At 47.2% G+C, this 19426-nt stretch overlaps 1 protein-coding gene across 3 annotated transcripts in view; it reads right to left on the bottom strand.

Moving 5' to 3' along the window:
- LOC119965946 (probable thiopurine S-methyltransferase) overlaps positions 1–19426 on the bottom strand; it is a 106303-nt gene that overhangs the window by 54226 nt on the left and 32651 nt on the right. For all 3 annotated transcript variants that reach the window (XM_038796982.1, XM_038796981.1, XM_038796983.1), the window contains exons 4-5: positions 17340–17472; positions 8704–8756 (exon numbers count right to left, since the gene is read on the bottom strand). In XM_038796982.1, the coding sequence (XP_038652910.1) occupies positions 8704–8756; positions 17340–17472 (186 nt within the window). The remainder of the gene's footprint in view (positions 1–8703; positions 8757–17339; positions 17473–19426) is intronic.

The following is a 19426-nucleotide window of genomic DNA, read 5'->3' as shown; positions in this document are numbered from 1 at the left end:
GAAAGGGATAAGTATACCCCGCAGGGCAAGAGTTATAGCTGGGGGAAGGGCAATTATGATGCCATTAGACATGACTTAGGATGTGTTGGTTGGAGAAGTAGGCTGCAAGGGTTGGGCACACTGGATATGTGGAGCTTGTTCAAGGAACAGCTATTGCATGTTCTTGATAAGTACGTACCAGTCAGGCAGGGAGGAAGGGGTCGAGCGAGGGAACCGTGGTTTACCAAAGAAGTGGAATCTCTTGTTAAGAGGAAGAAGGAGGCCTATGTGAAGATGAGGCATGAAGTTTCAGTTGGGGCGCATGATAGTTACAAGGAAGCGAGGAAGGATCTAAAGAGAGAGCTGAGACGAGCAAGGAGGGGACATGAGAAGTCTTTGGCAGGTAGGATCAAGGAAAACCCAAAAGCTTTCTATAGGTATGTCAGGAATAAAAGAATGACTAGGGTAAGAGTAGGGCCAGTCAAGGACAGTGGTGGGAAGTTGTGTGTGGAGGCTGAGGAGATAAGCGAGATACAAAATGAATACTTTTCGTCAGTATTCACTCAAGAAAAAGATAATATTGTGGAGGAGAATGCTGAGACCCAGACTAGTAGAATAGATGGCATTGAGGTGCGTAGGGAAGAAGTGTTGGCAATTCTGGACAAGGTGAAAATAGATAAGTCCCCGGGGCCGGATGGGATTTATCCTAGGATTCTCTGGGAAGCCAGGGAAGAGATTGCTGAGCCTTTGGCTTTGATTTTTAGGTCATCATTGGCTACAGGAATAGTGCCAGAGGACTGGAGGATAGCAAATGTGGTCCCTTTGTTCAAGAAGGGGAGTAGAGATAACCCCGGTAACTATAGGCCGGTGAGCCTAACGTCTGTGGTGGGTAAGGTCTTGGAGAGGATTATAAAAGATACGATTTATAATCATCTAGATAGGAATAATATGATTAGGGATAGTCAGCATGGTTTTGTGAAGGGTAGGTCATGCCTCACAAACCTTATCGAGTTCTTTGAGAAGGTGACTGAACAGGTAGACGAGGGTAGAGCAGTTGATGTGGTGTATATGGATTTCAGTAAAGCGTTTGATAAGGTTCCCCATGGTCGGCTATTGCAGAAAATACGGAGGCTGGGGATTGAGGGTGATTTAGAGATTTGGATCAGAAATTGGCTAGTTGAAAGTAGACAGAGAGTGGTAGTTGATGGGAAATGTTCAGAATGGAGTTCAGTTACGAGTGGCGTACCACAAGGATCTGTTCTGGGGCCGTTGCTGTTTGTCATTTTTATAAATGACCTAGAGGAGGGCGCAGAAGGATGGGTGAGTAAATTTGCAGACGACACTAAAGTCGGTGGAGTTGTAGACAGTGCGGAAGGATGTTGCAGGTTACAGAGGGACATAGATAAGCTGCAGAGCTGGGCTGAGAGGTGGCAAATGGAGTTTAATGTGGAGAAGTGTGAGGTGATTCACTTTGGAAAGAATAACAGGAATGCGGAATATTTGGCTAATGGTAAAATTCTTGGTAGTGTGGATGAGCAGAGGGATCTCGGTGTCCATGTACATAGATCCCTGAAAGTTGCCACCCAGGTTGATAGGGTTGTGAAGAAGGCCTATGGTGTGTTGGCCTTTATTGGTAGAGGGATTGAGTTCCGGAGCCATGAGGTCATGTTGCAGTTGTACAAAACTCTAGTACGGCCGCATTTGGAGTATTGCGTACAGTTCTGGTCGCCTCATTATAGGAAGGACGTGGAAGCTTTGGAACGGGTGCAGAGGAGATTTACCAGGATGTTGCCTGGTATGGAGGGAAAATCTTATGAGGAAAGGCTGATGGACTTGAGGTTGTTTTCGTTAGAGAGAAGAAGGTTAAGAGGTGACTTAATAGAGGCATACAAAATGATCAGAGGGTTAGATAGGGTGGACAGCGAGAGCCTTCTCCCGCGGATGGAGGTGGCTAGCACGAGGGGACATAGCCTTAAATTGAGGGGTAATAGATATAGGACAGAGGTCAGAGGTGGGTTTTTTACGCAAAGAGTGGTGAGGCCGTGGAATGCCCTACCTGCAACAGTAGTGAACTCGCCAACATTGAGGGCATTTAAAAATTTATTGGATAAGCATATGGATGATAAGGGCATAGTGTAGGTTAGATGGCCTTTAGTTTTTTTTTTCCATGTCGGTGCAACATCGATGGCCGAAGGGCCTGTACTGCGCTGTATCGTTCTATGTTCTATGTTCTACGTCCACTGGTTCTCCTTTGTCTAACTCTCTTGTTACCTTCTCAAAGAACTCTAACGGTTTTGTCAGACATGACATCACCTTGACGAAGCCGTGCTGACTCAGTCCTATTGTATCATGCACGTCCAAGTACTCCGCAATCTCATCTTTAATAATGGACTCTAAAATCTTACCAATGACCAAAGTCAGGCTAACCGGCCTATAAATTCCTGTCTTCTGCCTCTCTCTCATCTTAAACAGTGGTGTTACATTACCCCCTTTCTGCCTTCAGTGATTGCTGAAAGATCACCACCAATGCCTCTACATTCATTCTTCTCAGTTATCTCTTTTAGAACCTTGGGATGTAGTTCAGCTGGCCCAGGTGATTTATCCACCTTTTAGACCTTTCAGTTTCCCCAGAATCTTCTCCTTCGTGATGGTCACTGCAATCAACTCTGCCCCAATTCTCCTGGAGCTCCAGCATCCCACTGGTATTTTCCACCGTGACGACTGATGCAAGGTAACTAGTCAGTTCTTCTGCCATTTCTTTGTTCCTTATTATTACTTCTCCAGCCACATTTTCCAGTGGTCCAATGTCTATTATTGCCTCTCTCTTACCTTTTATGTATTGAAAAAAACTCTTCCTATCTTCTTTTGTATTGCTAGCTAGCTTGCACTCATATTTTCATCTTCTTCCCCTTATTGCCTTTTCAGTTGTCCTCTGCTCGCTTTTTAAAAAAAAATGTATTTTATTACAAACATGTATCAAAACAGGTTACAGCGAATAAATACCCTGGGAAACATACGTCCCAACAATCAACTATACAGTCTGTACAGATTTTTCCCCCCCTTTTCACCCCCCCCCCCCCCCCCCCCCCCCCAGCCATGAACAGCCCCTCAAACACGGTCAAAAACATCCCCCACCTTTCATCAAACCCCCCTGAAGAGTCCCTTAACGCATACTTTATCTTCTCTAATCGCAGAATGTCGTACAGGTCAACCAACCAAGCCGCTATCCAAGGTCGCGAAGCTTCTGCTCCCTTTTAAATGCTTCCCAATCCTCTGGCTTCCCACTAATCCTCGCCACTTTGTATGCTTTTGCTTTTATGCTGTCATTGACTTCCCTAGTCAGCCAAGGATACCTTGTCCTCCCCTTAGCCTGTTTCTTCTTCCTTGAGATGAATTTCTGCTGTGCCTCCCAAATAACCCACAAAAACTCCTGCCATTGCTGTTACACTGTCTTCTGTGTTGGGTTCCTTTTCCTATCAACTCTGGCCAGCTCCTCTCTCATGTCTTTGTAGTTACCCGTATTTAATTATAATGCCATTACATCTGATTGCAGCTTCTCCCTCTTAAACTGCAGGGTAAATTGTATCATATTGTGGTCACGGCCCCCTTAAGGGTTCCTTCACCTCGAGTTCCCTCATCAAGTCTGGCTCATTACACATCACCAAATCCAGAACTGCCTGTCTTAGTAGGTTCTGTCACAAGCTGTTTCAAAAAAGAAAATCTTAGACATTCCACAAATTCCTTTTCTTGAGATCCACTACCAACCTGATTTTCCCAGTCCACCTGCATACTGAAGTCCCCCATGATTATTATATTGCCTGTTTTACGTGCCTTTTCTACCTCCTGATTTATTTTCTGCCCCACACCTTGACTACTGCTAGGGGGCCTGTATATAACCCCCATCAGGATCTTTTTACCTTTGCGATTCGATTTAACTTCATTCCTTATTAACAATGCAACCCCGCCCCCTTTGCCCATCGGCCCGACCTTACGATAGGACACATATCCTTAGATATTCAGATCCCAGACCTGATCCCCTTGCAGCCACGTCTCTGTGATGCCCACAACATCGTACCGGCCAATTTCAATGTGTGCAACAAGCTTATTTACCTTGTTCCTTTTACTGCGTGCATTTAGGTACAACACTTTCAGTCCTGCATTGGACTGAGGGGGTTTAAGATCTCAATATGTTTTGGTGGGGGGTGGGAGGGGGTGAAAGAATCGGATCACCCTCATGCATGCTTGCTGTGTGTGTGTGTGTGTGTGTGTGGGGGGGGGGGGGGGGGGGGTAAAGGAAGAATGCGACTTGGAATTCCTATGATGATGTCAAGTAGGGAGGATGTCCCTACTTGTCGGAACTAGTGGAGTGCCACAGGGATCCCGTACTGGGGCCACAATTATTTGCGAGATATAATAATGACTTGGAAGAACGAAGTGAATGTACCATTGCCAATTTTGAGGAAGGCAAATGGTGAGGATGCAGAGTCTACAGGGGTATATTGACAAATTAAGTGAGTGGACAAAAACTTGACAGATGGAATATAATATAGGGAAATGCGAAGTTATGCAGGAATGTACCTGCAAATGAGGGAAGAAGTTTCAAATTTTGAAAGAAAAGTTGTGGGTGAAAAATAATTTTTGAGGTTGAGACCCCAGAGTCAGTATTAACTTACAGCTGGCTCCAAATGAAGACTACGCTGCTGTACCTGTCCTGTGATAGCGCATTAAAAACAGATTAAAAGCCCATGAGGCTTTCAGCATTTTGAAGTTGCATCTCCCAGGAGTAACCAGTGCGGAGTAAAACAAGCATTTTGTTGTTGTTGCCCTTCACGGCACCTAATGTGTGAGGTTGGATTTTCTGTTCTGACAAAGATGAAGACTGCAAAAAAGAAACTGGCTGAATTCTCCATCTGATATCCACATTGCCCCCTCCTCCTGTGAACCTGATTCAAGAGAGATCAAGTGGTCTGGCAGGCTCCCCTTTCGCATTAATGGTAAGCGAATGTGGCGTGGGTCACAAAGGTCGGCCGGCGTGGGTCCAAAGATTGGTTGGCAAAAGTGGGTCCCGGGGAAAAAATGTTTTCACCTAAAATACTGTGAACAGCAATACTGTTGAACAACTCTGGTCTCATTATCTAATGTTTACACCTAAAATACTGTTAACAGCTTTGGTTCCCTTATCTAAGGAAAGATACACCAGCATTGGATGTAGCCCAGAGAAGGTTCCTTTGGTTGATCCCGGGTACGGACAGATTTTGAGGAGCAGTTGACTAGGTTTGGCTTTTACTCATTGGAGTTTAGAGGATTGAGAGGAGTCCTTATTTATTTTTTTAACAAACAATTTTATTGAGGTATTTTTCGGCATTGTAAACAGTTACAGATGTCAAACAGGAAGAAAAGGACAAAAATATGCAAACACCAAAGTAAAACCAAAGCCTCAATCGAACCATACTGCACAGGCCCGCTCCTCTCCCATAGACACTGCCCGCCTATTTATCCCCCCTACTCTACTCTAATCTCCCCCCCTCCCCCCGCCTACGTTCAATCTCTCGTGAAGAAGTCGATGAATAGTTGCCACCTTCGGACGAACCCCAGTGCAGACCCCTCAAGGCGAACTTAATTTTTTCCAAACCCAGAAAACTAGCCATGTCAGAAAGCCATAGTTCGGTCTTTGGGGGTTTTGAGTCCCTCCATGCCAGCAGTATTCACCGCCGGGCTACTAAGGAAGCAAAGGCCAAAACATCGACCTCTTTCTCCCCCTGCACTCCTGGGTCTTCCGAAACCCCCAAAATTGCCACCCCTCCAGGAACATATCACCACCCTTGTTTTAAGCACCCGGGACATGATCCCCGCAAACCCCTCCCAGAACCCCCTAAGCTTAGGACATGCCCAAAACATGTGAACATGGTTCGCTGGTCCTCCCGCGCATCTAGCACACTTGTCCTCTACCCCAAAGAATTTGCTCATCCGAGCTACCGTCATGTGGGCCCGGTGAACGACCTTAAATTGAATCAGGCCGAGCCTGGCACATGTTACGGTTGAGTTTAGCCTACTCAGTGCTTCTGTCCACAGCCCGTCCTCCATCTCCCCGCCAAGCTCCTCCTCCCATTTGAGTTTCAGTTCCTCCATCTGGGACTCTTCCCCCTTCATGAGCACCTTGTAAATATCCAAGACTCTACCCTCTCCTCCTTCTCCTCCAAAGACTATTCTGTCCTGGATCCCCGTTGGCGGGAGGTGTGGGAAGGATGGGACCTGTATGCGGACAAAGACCCGCATCTGTAAGTACCTAAAGTCATTTCCCCTTGCCAGCCCAAATTTCTATTCCAAGCCCCTCAAACTCGCAAAGCTCCCCTCCAGGAACATATCGCCCACACTCCTCACCCCCGCTCACCCCCATGTTCGAAACACTCCATCCATGTTCCTGGGGACAAATCAATGGTTATCACATATAGGAGCCCAGACAGACGCATCCACCTCCCCTCCATGCCTCCTGTACTGGCCCCATATCCGCAGGGCCACCCCCAATACCGGGCTAGTGGAGTACCTGGCCGGCGACAGCGGTAGAGGAGCCGTGACCAGGGCTGCCAAACTGGTGCCCCTGCACGAAGCTGCCTCCACCTGCTCCCAGATAGACCCCGTACCCACCATCCACTTCCTTATCATGGCTATGTTAGCAGCCCAGTAGTAGTCAATCAGACTCGGCAATGCCAGCCCTCCCTCGCTGCGGCTCCTTTCAAGCATCGCCTTCTTCACCCGCGGGAATTTTCCTGCCCATACAAAGCTCATGATGATTTTGCCAGTCCTCTTGAAGAAGGACCGTGCGATAAAGATCGGGAGGTACTGGAAGGTGAACAGGAATCTAGGGAGGATTGTCATCTTTACAGTCTGCACCCTCCCCGCCAGTGAGAGCGGGAGTGCATCCCATCTCCGGAACTCCCTCTTCATTTGTTCTGCCACTCTTGTCAAATTTAACTTGTGCAACCTGCCCCAGTCTCGTGCCACCTGTATCCCCAAGTACCGGAAGCTTTCCTCAACCAGCCTAAATGGCAGCTCCTTCAGTCTATTCTCCTGGCCCCTAGCCTGCACCACAAACATCTAATTCTTGGCCATATTTAATTTGTACCCTGAAAACCGGCCGAACTTCCTCAATGTTTCCAGTATACTCTCTATCCCGGCCAGTGGGTCCGACAAGTACAGGAGCAGGTCATCCGCATAGAGAGAGACCCTATGTTCCACCCTATTCATTCCCTTCCACCCTATCGCAGCTCTCAACGCAATCGCCAACGGCTCTATGGCCAGCGCGAATAGCAACGGGGAGAGTGGGCAACCCTGTCTGGTCCCGCGATGCAATCTGAAATACTCTGACATTACCCTGTTTGTCCTAACACTAGCTTTTGGGGCCTGGTACGATAGTTTGACCCAATTAACCAGTCCCTCCCCGAACCCAAACCGTCCCAGCACCTCCCACAAATAGTCCCACTCCACCCGGTCGAAGGCCTTCTCCGCGTCCATTGCCGCCACCACCACCTCTACCACCTCCTTGCCCATCGGGGGCATCATGATTACATTAAGCAGTCTTCTCAAGTTAGCTGTCAGCTGCCTGCCTTTCACAAACCCTGTCTGATCGTCCCCAATCACCCCCGGTACGCAGTCCTCAATTCTAATCGCCAGGACCTTTGCCAGGAGCTTGGCATCCACATTGATCAAGGAGATTGGCCTGTATGACCCGCAGGATTCCGGGTCCTTGTCCGCTTTAATATCAGCGAGATGGTGGCTTGCGACATCGGCAGGGTCCCTCTGTCCCTTGCCTCATTAAAAACCCTAGTCGAGACCGGTCCCACTATTTCCAAGAATTTCTTGTAAAACTCTACTGGGTATCCATCCGGCCCCGGGGCTTTCCCCGACTGCATGGCCTTTCGGCCCCCAATACCTCCTCCGCTCTAATCGGGGCCCCCATCCCCTCCACTAGTCCCCCGCCTACTTTTGGGAATGTTAGCCCGGCCAGGAACCTTTTCATCTCCTCCGGCCCTTCCGGGGGTTCTGAAGCATACAGCTTACTATAGAAGTGAGAGGAATCCTTATTGAGTCAGATAGGATTCTCAGGTGGCTTGACAGGGTAGATACTCAGAGGTTAAGACGGGAAAGTGGAGCCGAGGATTATCATATCAGTCATGATCTCATTGCAGGGCCGAATGGCCCATCTGCTCCTATGTCTTCTGGTCTGAAATGGCCAGTGATCTCTTACCAACTGTTTTCCTCTTGATAAATGTGAATATCTCCCTCAAAAGTCAGTCAGTATAAATTAACAAATTGCCTTCATCATTGAATTCTTTTTTTTTCTAAATTTAGAGTACCCAATAATTTTTTCCAATTAAGGGGCAATTTAGCATGGTCAATCCACCTACCCTGCACATCTTTGGGTTGTGGGGGCGAAACCCACGCAGACACGGGGAGACCGTGCAAACTCCACACAGACAGTGACCCAGGGCCGGGATTCGAACCCAGGTCCTCGTGGCCGTAGGCAGCAATGCTAACCACTGTGCCACCCTGCTGCCCCATCATTGAATTCTAAGCTGCAACAATGACTTCCCTAATTTACCAGATTAATGTTATACCACTGCTTGAAGTACAAGCAAAAGAGTCCACAATTAAACATATTTCTTGCTGGAAATATTGTAGTACTGTACTTTGATCACTTAAAAATATCAATTCAGAGGTCCTTACCTTGAGAAATCAAACATATTACAGTTAAATAAAGAAATACATCCATCAGAACTCTGGAATAGAAATAGAGAATAAGAAGTTAGTTTGTTTCTGAAACATTACATTTTCTAATTATTCTAGCCTTTCCTTTCCCTCCTATGTCCATCATAGTCCCAATGGAATAATACTCTTTTAGCCAGGAAAGGAACCTCCTTTGATTCCAATTTTCGTCATATAAGCTCAAATGCAATACCTCAACTGTCTAAAGGAATGAAAGAGACAAAGATCTGGACTAGGTGTGAGTTAATTTCTTTCCACATTCCCCCCCTTTCCAGTCCTAAAAGTTTTCCCCAATTTTAAGTTGTACAATTTGAAATTGGGAAAACAAATGTTCACAAGTAGCATGTTTTCACTGTACAGTCACAGATTATGCCATTCCCAATTCCTATTTTTAGTTTCATTTTATTGATCATGAATTTTGTCAAAAAACTCCGTCCTTTTGCATCAAGCTTCAATGGGCTCAGTTCACTCGGGTCCCATAAGTAAACCCTTGTAAACTTAGCTTGCATATTTGCTTGGAACTTTACTGAACTAGTGAAAACATATACATAATTGATATATGTAGATGTGCGAGGATTCTCATACGAACATTGTAGATCAGGAACAAACATCAGATTTTTATTGGATTCGAATTTCACCATCTGCAGTGTGAGATTCAAACCTGTATCCCCGGAGCATTATCCTGGTCTCTGGATTACAAGTCCAGTGACAATGCCACTGCCCTCCCCGGAAAGAACATCAGATTGGAGTAAGCAATTGAAAATCAATTACATGCTCTGGTAACTGGCCAATTGGTTGGACAATTGGGCGGCATGGTAGCACCCTCTCTCTCACATGTGCGTGCGCACAGTTGCCTTGTTTCACACTCGCAAACTCGCCCCTCTCTCACGCGCATACTCGCCCCTCTCCCATGCCTTCGCACACATCCGTCACACACTCGCAAACGCCCCCTCTCTCACACTCACCCCCCTCTCCCACGCGCGCACGCACTCGCCGCCCTCTCCCACGCGCGCAAGCACTCGCCCCCTCTCCCATGCGCGCACACACTCGACCCCCTCTCCCACGCACGTACCCGCCCCCTTCTCACGCGTCCACTTGACCCCCTCTCACACCCGCGGCGCACTCGCCCCCTCTCACACCCGCGGCGCACTCGCCCCTCTCACACGTGCGCACTCGCCCCCCTCACACGCGCGCACTCGCCCCTCCCTCTCACACGCGTGCACACTCGCCCCCTCTCTCGCGCACGCACTCACCCTTCTCTCGCGCACACTCACCCCTCTCTCGCGCACACTCACCCCTCTCTCACACGCACTCACCCCTCTCTCACGCACACACTCACCCCTCTCACGCACACACTCACCCCTCTCTCACACGCGCTCAATCCTCTCTCGCGCACACACTCACCCCTCTCTCACGCGCACTCACTCTTCTCTCACGCACACACTCACCCCTCTCACGCACACTCATCCCTCTCACACGCGCACACTCACCCCTCTCTCGCGCGCACACTAACCCCTCTTTCGCGCGCACACTCACCCCTCTCTCGCGCGCACTCAACCCTCTCTCGCGCGCACTCAACCCTCTCTCGTGCGCACACTCACCTCTCTCACGCGCACACTCACCCCTCTCTCGCACGCACACTCACCCCTCTCTCGCGTGCACACTCACCCCTCTCTCAGGCGCACACACTCACCCCTCTCTCGCGCGCACACTCACCCCTCTCTCGCGCGCACACTCACCCCTCTCTCGCGCGCACACTCACCCCTCTCTCGCGCGCACACTCACCCCTCTCTCGCGCGCACACTCACCCCTCTCTCGCGCGCACACTCACCCCTCACCATCTGCAGTGTGAGATTCAAACCTGTATCCCCAGGGCATTATCCTGGTCTCTGATTTACAAGTCCAGAGACAATGCCACTGCCCTTCCCGAAAGGAACATCAGATTGGAGTAAGCAATTGAAAATCAATTACATGCTCTGGTAACTGGCCAATTGGTTGGACAATTGGGCGGCATGGTAGCACCCTCTCTCTCACGTGTGCGTGCGCACAGTTGCCTTGTTTCACACTCGCAAACTCGCCCCTCTCTCACGCGCATACTCGCCCCTCTCCCATGCCTTCACACACATCCGTCACACACTCGCAAACGCCCCCTCTCTCACACTCGCCCCCCTCTCCCACGCGCGCACGCACTCGCCGCCCTCTCCCACGCGCGCACGCACTCGCCCCCCTCTCCCACGCGCGCACACACTCGACCCCCTCTCCCACGCACGCACGTACCCGCCCCCTTCTCACGCGTCCCCTCGCCCCCCTCTCATACCCGCGGCGCACTCGCCCCCCTCTCACACCCGCGGCACACTCGCCCCCCCGTCTCACACGCGCTCGCCCCCCCCTCTCACACGCGTGCACACTCGCCCCTCTCTCACAGGCGCGCACTCGCCCCCTCTCTCGCGCACGCACTCACCTCTCTCTTGCGCACACACTCCTCTCTCGCGCACGCACTCATCCGTCTCTCGCGCACACACTCACCCCTCTCTCGCGCACACACTCACCCTTCTCTCGCGCACACTCACCCCTCTCTCGCGCACACACTCACCCCTCTTTCACGCGCACACTCACCCCTCTCTCGCGCACACACTCACCCTTCTCTCGCGCACACTCACCCCTCTCTCGCGCACACACTCACCCCTCTTTCACGCGCACACTCACCCCTCTCTCGCGCACACACTCACCCCTCTCTCGCGCGCACACTCACCCCTCTCTCGCGCGCACACTCACCCCTCTCTCGCGCGCACACTCACCCCTCTCTCGCGCGCACTCACCCCTCTCTCGCGTGCACACTCACCCCTCTCACGCGCGCACACTCACCCCTCTCTCGCGCGCACACTCACCCCTCTCGCGCACACACTCACTCCTCTCGCGCGCACACTCACCCCTCTTTCACGCGCACTCACCCCTCTCTCGCGCGCACTCACCCCTCCCTCGCGCGCACACTCACCCCTCTCTCGCGCGCACACTCACCCCTCTCTCGCGCGCGCACACACCCCTCTCTCGCGCGCACACTCACCCTTCTCTCGCGCGCACACTCACCCCTCTCTCGCGCGCACACTCACCCCTCTCTCGCGCGCACACTCACCCCTCTCTCGCGCGCACACTCACCCCTCTCTCGCGCGCACACTCACCCCTCTCTCGCGCGCACTCACCCCTCTCTCACGCACATTCACCCCTCTCTCACGCACACACTCAACCCTTTGTCTCGCACACACTCAACCCTTTCTCTCGCAGACACACACACATCTAATAAATGTCTCTCGGCCTCCACGGTAAGACAGTGGAGTATTGGTATTGTCGCTGGACCAGTAATCCAGAGACCTAGGGTAATGCTCCGAGGACCTGGGTTTGAATCCCACCAGGGCAGATGGAATTTAAAATCAATAAAATTCTGGAATTAAGTCTATGTGATCTCCATGAAATCATTGCTGATTGTCGTAAAAAAAATCTGGTTCACTAATGTCCTTTAGGGAACTTTCATTCTTACCTGCCCTGGTCTACATGTGACTCCAAATCAACAGTGACTCCAGATCCACAGCAATGCAGTTGACTCTTAAATGCCCTCCGGGATGGCCAATAAATGCTAGCCCAGCAGTAAGGCCCACATCCCGTGATGGAATTTTAAAAAAGCCACTCTTGACATTTCTTGATTACCTCATGGCCCCAGCCCCTCTCGGTGTCTCTTGGGCCCCCACAGCATCAGCCTTAACCCCTCTCTGGCCCTGGCCCCGCTCTCACTCTCTCTCTCAAGCACCCCCGGCCCCTCTTGGCTTCCGGTCCATCTCAGCTCATTGTTCTTAAATTTAGAGAGTTTAAATCAAATTTTTTCCAGCTTGTCCAATCAGATGTGGACTTCTCAGTTCATTGGCTGCTCTTAGGCTGACTTGCCAACAAAACAAAATACCTGCCTTAGATTTTGCCAGCTTTTTAAAAAATTCAAAATGTCCAGATTTATTGTGAACTCTTAGCTGAGTCCCGCAGAACCCAGTTTGGAAAATGTTGGTTTAGGGTATAAGAAGGAAGTTAAAACATTGTTCATTGTAGTGGTTAGAAGATAGATCCAAAGGGAACAGTTTCGATACCTGGGATTAGAGAACTACAAAAGTCTAAGCTGACTGCAGAATTTGAGAAAACTACGGACGTCCACAAGACAAGGGAGGCATGGTGGCACAGTGGTTTGTACTGCTCTTCATAGCGTCAGGGACAAGGGTTTGATTCCAGCCATGTACCTGTGTGAAGGTTGCATGTTCTCCCCATGTCTGCATGGGTTTCCTCTGGGTGCTTTGGTTTCTTCCCACAGTCCAAAAACGTATAGGTTGGGTGGGGCTACAGCGGCAGGGGAGTGGGCCTTGGTATAGTGCTCTTTCGAGGGTGGGTGCAGACTCTATTGGCTGAATGGCCTTCTGCACTGTAGGGATTCTATGAAACCAAATCTTGTTTTTTTTGCATGGGAAGTGTAACCTGTTGAGCTTTGTTAATGACTGATTAATTCCAGCCATTAATAAATCTTTCACTTTGTTACAATGGGATGGTCTTGCTCCCGACTTATTTTTACCACCTGAATCCCTGCAGGGGAGAGGGGTGGGGGACTGTAAGTATGGTAGGGGAGCCAGTTGTGTCAGTTTTCAATTTGAAATGTTCCAATACTACTAAAAACTGTATAACCCTCCAGAAGAAACGATAAAACAAACCTGATGGTGCACAGTGAATTAAAAATATATATTCACGATATATTGAGACTTTTTGCTACAGAAAAACACAAAGTGAATTTGAAACAAAATGAAGATTATAAAATGTATCATAACATTATTGAAACAAAAACATTGCCTCTAGTAAGGTGATGCCAAAATGTTAAGTTGTAATTGTTATCTAGTCATGAGGCCTGAACCTCCGATCTCCGATTGGTTGTTCCCCGGAATTACCCCCAAAACGCACTCCAGGACTCCTCAGGAATTTCCAATGCACTGATTATGCAGGAAATACCTGAGAAGTTTGGACTTCCAATGGGCAATTCCTGCGTGTCTAGAAACCACCAAAAAATCTCCAACTCTGAATTATTAGAGTCGGAGACTTTGAGGTTCTGACTTACTTATCTGAATAGGTACTCCGGAAATGTTAGAAATATGTAAAACCATTTCCAATTCCTGGGTAACCACACAACTGACCCGAGTCTTCCCACTGGGCCCATGGACTACCAACACTTGTCCCACCAACAACCTGACTACCACTTACACAATCTGACTAGCCGAGCCCCTGACCACCAACTACACACATGACCCCATAGCCCCATACCCATCTGTCACCCTACCCTCTCATCCACTCACTTGCCAACCTTCCCCCTCACCCTGCACACTTTACACACTTCTCTCCATAGTATCCAATTATTTTTTCCAATTAAGGGGCAATTTAGCGTGGCCAATTCACCTAACCTGCACATCTTTGGGTTGTGGGGGCGAAACTCACGCAAACATGGGGAGAATGGGCAAACTCCACACGGACAGTGACCCTGGGCCGGAATTTGAACCCGGGTCCTCAGCACTGTAGGCAGCAATGCTAACCACTGTGCCACCGTGCTGCCCCTCCATAGCTTCTTGATGTGATTTTGGTATTAGTAAATGCTCTACTGACTGAAATATGGCAGCTAATGCCCCAAAAAGGGGATGTCGTTTCCATGATTATTCTCTCCTGCTCCCTGTGAGGATTGCTGCACTACATGTGTTTGGAAGGGTCCTCCATTGGAAGATGGGCCCCAAAAATCATAGGAAAATTGGTAAATTTTTGTTTGATCCAGGTCAGAAACAGGAATTCTGATCCAGATCAGAAACTCTGGACCACTGTTCGTCATTAAATCCTAAAAAGCTAAAGCCAAATAAGTCTGAGCAGGTTCAGAAACAGGAATTCTGATCCAGATCCTAAACTCTGGATCACTGTTATTCATTAAATCCTAAAAGCTAAAGCCAAATAAGTCAGCACCTTTTCAAGTGTCAAACCGAAGTGGAAAAACTAGAATATTAGCACAAGTACAATATAAATTAGTCCTGGCTACAGATTTTGCTGATGTTGGGAGAAACATTTTTTTTAAACTTCCTAATTGTGAAAACAAAAGAGCTAACTAATTGTGGTCATTTCTCTTTACTGTCCATTACGCTTTGCCACAAGATGTTCACAGTAAAACAACCTTACAATGCCGCTGTCAAAAAAATGACATTGCGTGGTTTGTGCTTCCCTTTTATTAGAAGATCTGATGCAATATGAAATGTCATAAAAGTTAAATTTAGAATGAAAGCAAAATCAAAAGATTTGCCTGCTCTATTCGCTCTATTCTATATATATGTATGTTTAATGTAAAAACATGTAGACTCTAAATTGAAACACTTGTGTAAAATATATGTTTCAATTATAAAAGTGACCTCATGGCACTAAATATCCCCTTGATATAAACAGACCTTAGCACTGCTGCCTCACAGTGCTGAGGACCAGGGTTCGATCCCGGCTCCGGGTCACTGTCCGTGTAGAGTTTGCACATTCTCCCTGTGTCAGCATGGGTCTCACCCCCACAACCAAAAGGTGTGCAGGATAGGTGGATTGGCCATGCTAAATTGCCCCTTAATTGGAAAAAATAACTGGGTACTCTATTTTTTTTTACATTTGCCTAAAAGTGCCTATTTGGTTCTGGTCTGGAAGACAGCCACCTGATGTGCATCCGCTCAGCACATAACCGACACAGGAAGATTCATTTCTACTTGTATTTACCTCTAAATTCTGCAGGTGTTTTGCGTGACTGTAAAGTTTGTCCAAAGATGGTTTTGTTTTAAACTGCCTCTTTTAATTTAAGGTAAGGCAGAATGTTGGGCTCAGGTTGGAACTCTGAGAAACACAAAGTGCTAATTTTCACACCTTGATTGAAAAGGGTCTTGTTGAACACAGGCTCATAGTTTCAGTGAGACACTGAGACCTGGGGGAGAAGACTCAAAACAGTGAGCAAAAGGAGACTGATTTTTGTGTTAACTACCAAGTAAAATGGTGGTGACAACAGATTATCTGGTTGAAGAGATGGGAACTGTGGAGATTTAAGGACTCATGAATCAACAGAGGGTGCTTTGCTGCTGGAAGTCAAATTGATTATACTCAGGAGGATTGAGAGAAGGGACTTTTAAAGGGAGATTAAAGGACCCAAGCTGGTGGGACAGGGAGGAGAGAGCCTGTTGAATTGCTGGGATTTGGGATTTTATCAGAAGGTTACATATGTGATGAGAGTATGGCGTGACGTTTAATCATGACACTGGGTTTTTAGTTGTGTTGATTGATTAATAGGAGGTATCTTTGCAGTGGTTTAGTATGTTAACTAGCTCCGAAATAATGTTTAATTAATGTTGCTTTTAGTTTGTTTGTTACAGGAAAGGTTTTAAAACATGAAATTGTGTGCCTCTTTGCATACGTCCCTGGGGAATACATTTCTGTTTGAAAAGTTATTGGCCTCTACAGGGATTATAAACACATTACATCTGAAAAAGGCAGTGGTCAATTATAGCAAGTGTTCCTTTGTGGAATCCCTAATGCAATGATTAGTTTCTAAACTTTGTACAATTACTATACAAATTAAGTGTTGCTAATAAAGGCTGATCTCAGAGAAATTAAGTGTTTCACTGAATGTCTTGAATTAAACTAGAAGTGCAAAAGCTAATAATCTTACCATGGGGTAAGTTTAGATAAAAGATGAAATGTAGAAATTTAGTACTGTTCTGGGGTAAATATGTGGCTTGGTCAAATGTAATTTGCATCCTAATAGTTATTTTGTTGCCACAGGTACAACAACTTAATAAAGCAGAATTTAGGGGCAGCAGGGTAGCATGGTGGTTAGCATAAATGCTTCACAGCTCCAGGGTCCCAGGTTCGATTCCCGGCTGGGTCACTGTCTGTGTGGAGTCTGCACGTCCTCCCCCTGTGTGCGTGGGTTTCCTCCGGGTGCTCCGGTTTCCTCCCACAGTCCAAAGATGTGCGGGTTAGGTGGATTGGCCATGCTAAATTGCCCGTAGTGTCCTAATAAAAAAGTAAGGTTAAGGGGGGGGGGGTTGTTGGGTTACGGGTATAGGGTGGATACGTGGGTTTGAGTAGGGTGATCATGGCTCGGCACAACATTGAGGGCCGAAGGGCCTGTTCTGTGCTGTACTGTTCTATGTTCTAAACATTATCACTGGTAGTAATCACAAACTTAGTAATCTTACTCTGAGGCAAACTTTCTGACAGAATGACAACTTTTTACCCTAACTCTAGTTTAGTTAAAGACATTCAATGAAATACTCAAATTTCTCCAGGATCAGGATTTTAACATTAAAATTTTAACATTTAGTTTGCACAATAAATGCATTTACTAAATGCTTGCAACTTGATATCCATATTTTCAAAATACAGGCTTGTGGCTGTGATCAGTTTCATGCAGAGTTTTAAAAATTCAGAAACACCATTGTAAATTCATATTATTCCCGCTTGTTTTTTTTTTAAAAAAAGGACTCCTGACAGTAGAAACAAAACATTTGACATTATCTTACCGTAAATACTTCTGCACCTGGTATTCCTGGAACACACCCCTGGGTGTAGGACAAATTCTGTTCTGCAAAGAATTCTTTTATTGCTATTTTAGATACTTCAACACCAACAACAGTGTGTCCCTGTTCAGCAAGCCTACAGAAAATTAATAGAATAAAGAGGCATGACCCTTTTATAGCCAAGGCAACAAAAACATATATATACACACACACATATATATTGTCCTCCATTTTATAATCAGTGTAGTATTTTGGGAAATGCAGGCACAGATGTAATGTAGGAAAATGCAGCAGGCATGTGGCACACAGCAAGGTTCCACAAACAGCAACAAAATAGCGGTCAGTTAATCCACTTCAATGGTATAACGAGGGTCACTAATTCATTATCTGCTCAAATAACGGAATCTTGTAACTCAAAAGGAAGAAAAAGAACACACCTCATTTTTAACCAGTGGTTCCAAAACTGGGGGGCCAAAATTGGGGTGACAAATAGCAATTGGCATCACAAGCTTCCCCTCATCCAAGATTATGCCCCACACAGAGGCCCAGGTGATGTCTTCATCTCTCAATTGCAGACTTTATTTTTGTCTTCTCCAGACCATTTAAAAACATTGCCTGCAGGGTTTCTGCCACACACAGGCAGAGGCTGTCAAACTCCCTGCTGGCTACCATTGACTTATTGATCTTTGTGTCTGAATTAGGAAGAAGAGTTTATTTCCAAGTCCCAAAATGTGCAGATTAGCTGTATTGGCCATGGAGATGAGGGGTTTCACCAAAGGTTCTGTCATCGGAGAACATGGAAAACCTGGCTAAAATCTCAGTGACCTGTCCCTGTTGCATGTCATGTTCTATGCTTGTTCAGAACCATTTCCATTGACCAGTTTCCCCAAATTGAGGTGTGGCTCCACATTCAAGTGAGTTACTTATCCTGTGAATTAAATTCAATAAAGCTGCATTGTGTGCTGCAGAAATCACTGCAAAACTGAAGCCTCCGGACCTGTAAATATTACTTCGCCATTTGAAATCCTCAGTAGAAAATTAGAAGTTTATTTAACTTGCCTCACATTAAAATTAATGATGTCAAGTTGAAGTCAAGATGACCTCTAGGGAAACTTAGGTGTGATGCTGCTGTAGATAAGTTGTAAATAATATCTGTGGCCCCCTGGACAAATTCTATGGGCTGGAGTGCCTCAGATAAAGCAATGAACAGGAGAGTACCTAAAATATGTTTACAAAGTACTCTAATTACATAATTAATGTTGCTGTGCTGTTTTGTTTATGTTGGCTTTTGAGGGCATGTTAATTTTCAAATGGTAAAATTGAGTTATGTTGGAAAATAGTTTGGAAAGAACTGTCTTGGCTGTTCATAATCTCCCTCTATCATCTATCTTGCTCTATTTCTATCATCCTCAACAGCGGTGCCCCACAAGGCTGTGTCCTCAGCCCCCTACTTTACTCCATATACACCTATGACTGTGTGGCCAAGTTCCCCGCCAATTCGATTTTCAAATTTGCTGATGACATCACCGTAGTGGGTCAGATCTCAAACAATGATGAGACATAGTACAGGAATGAGATAGAGAATCTGGTGAACTGGTGCGACAACAATAATCTCTCTCTCAATGTCGAGAAAACAAAGGAGATTGTCATCGACTTCAGGAAGCGTTGTGGAGAACATGCTCCTGTCTACATCAAAGGGAACAAAGTAGAAAGGGTCGAGAGCTTCAAGTTTTTAGGTGTCCAGATCAGCAACAACCTGTCTGGTCCCCTCATGCGGACTCTATAGTTAAGAAAGCCCACTAACGACTCTATTTTCTCAGAAGTCTAAGGAAATTTGGCATGTCAGTTATGACTCTCACCATCTTTTACAGATGCACCATAGAAAGCATTCTTTCTGGTTGTATCACAGCTTGGTATGGATCCTGCTCTGCCCAAGACCGCAGGAAACTACAAAAGGTCATGAATATAGCCCAATTCATCACGCAAACCAGCCTCCCATCCATTGACTCGGTCTACAATTCCTGCTGCCGAGGAAAGACAGCCAGCATAATTCAGGACCCCACGTACCCCGGACATACTCTGTTCCACCG

This window comes from Scyliorhinus canicula, chromosome 5 (assembly GCF_902713615.1).
Source record: "Scyliorhinus canicula chromosome 5, sScyCan1.1, whole genome shotgun sequence".
Classification (NCBI taxonomy): domain Eukaryota; kingdom Metazoa; phylum Chordata; class Chondrichthyes; order Carcharhiniformes; family Scyliorhinidae; genus Scyliorhinus; species Scyliorhinus canicula.
This window is presented reverse-complemented; position numbering and strand designations above follow the sequence as displayed.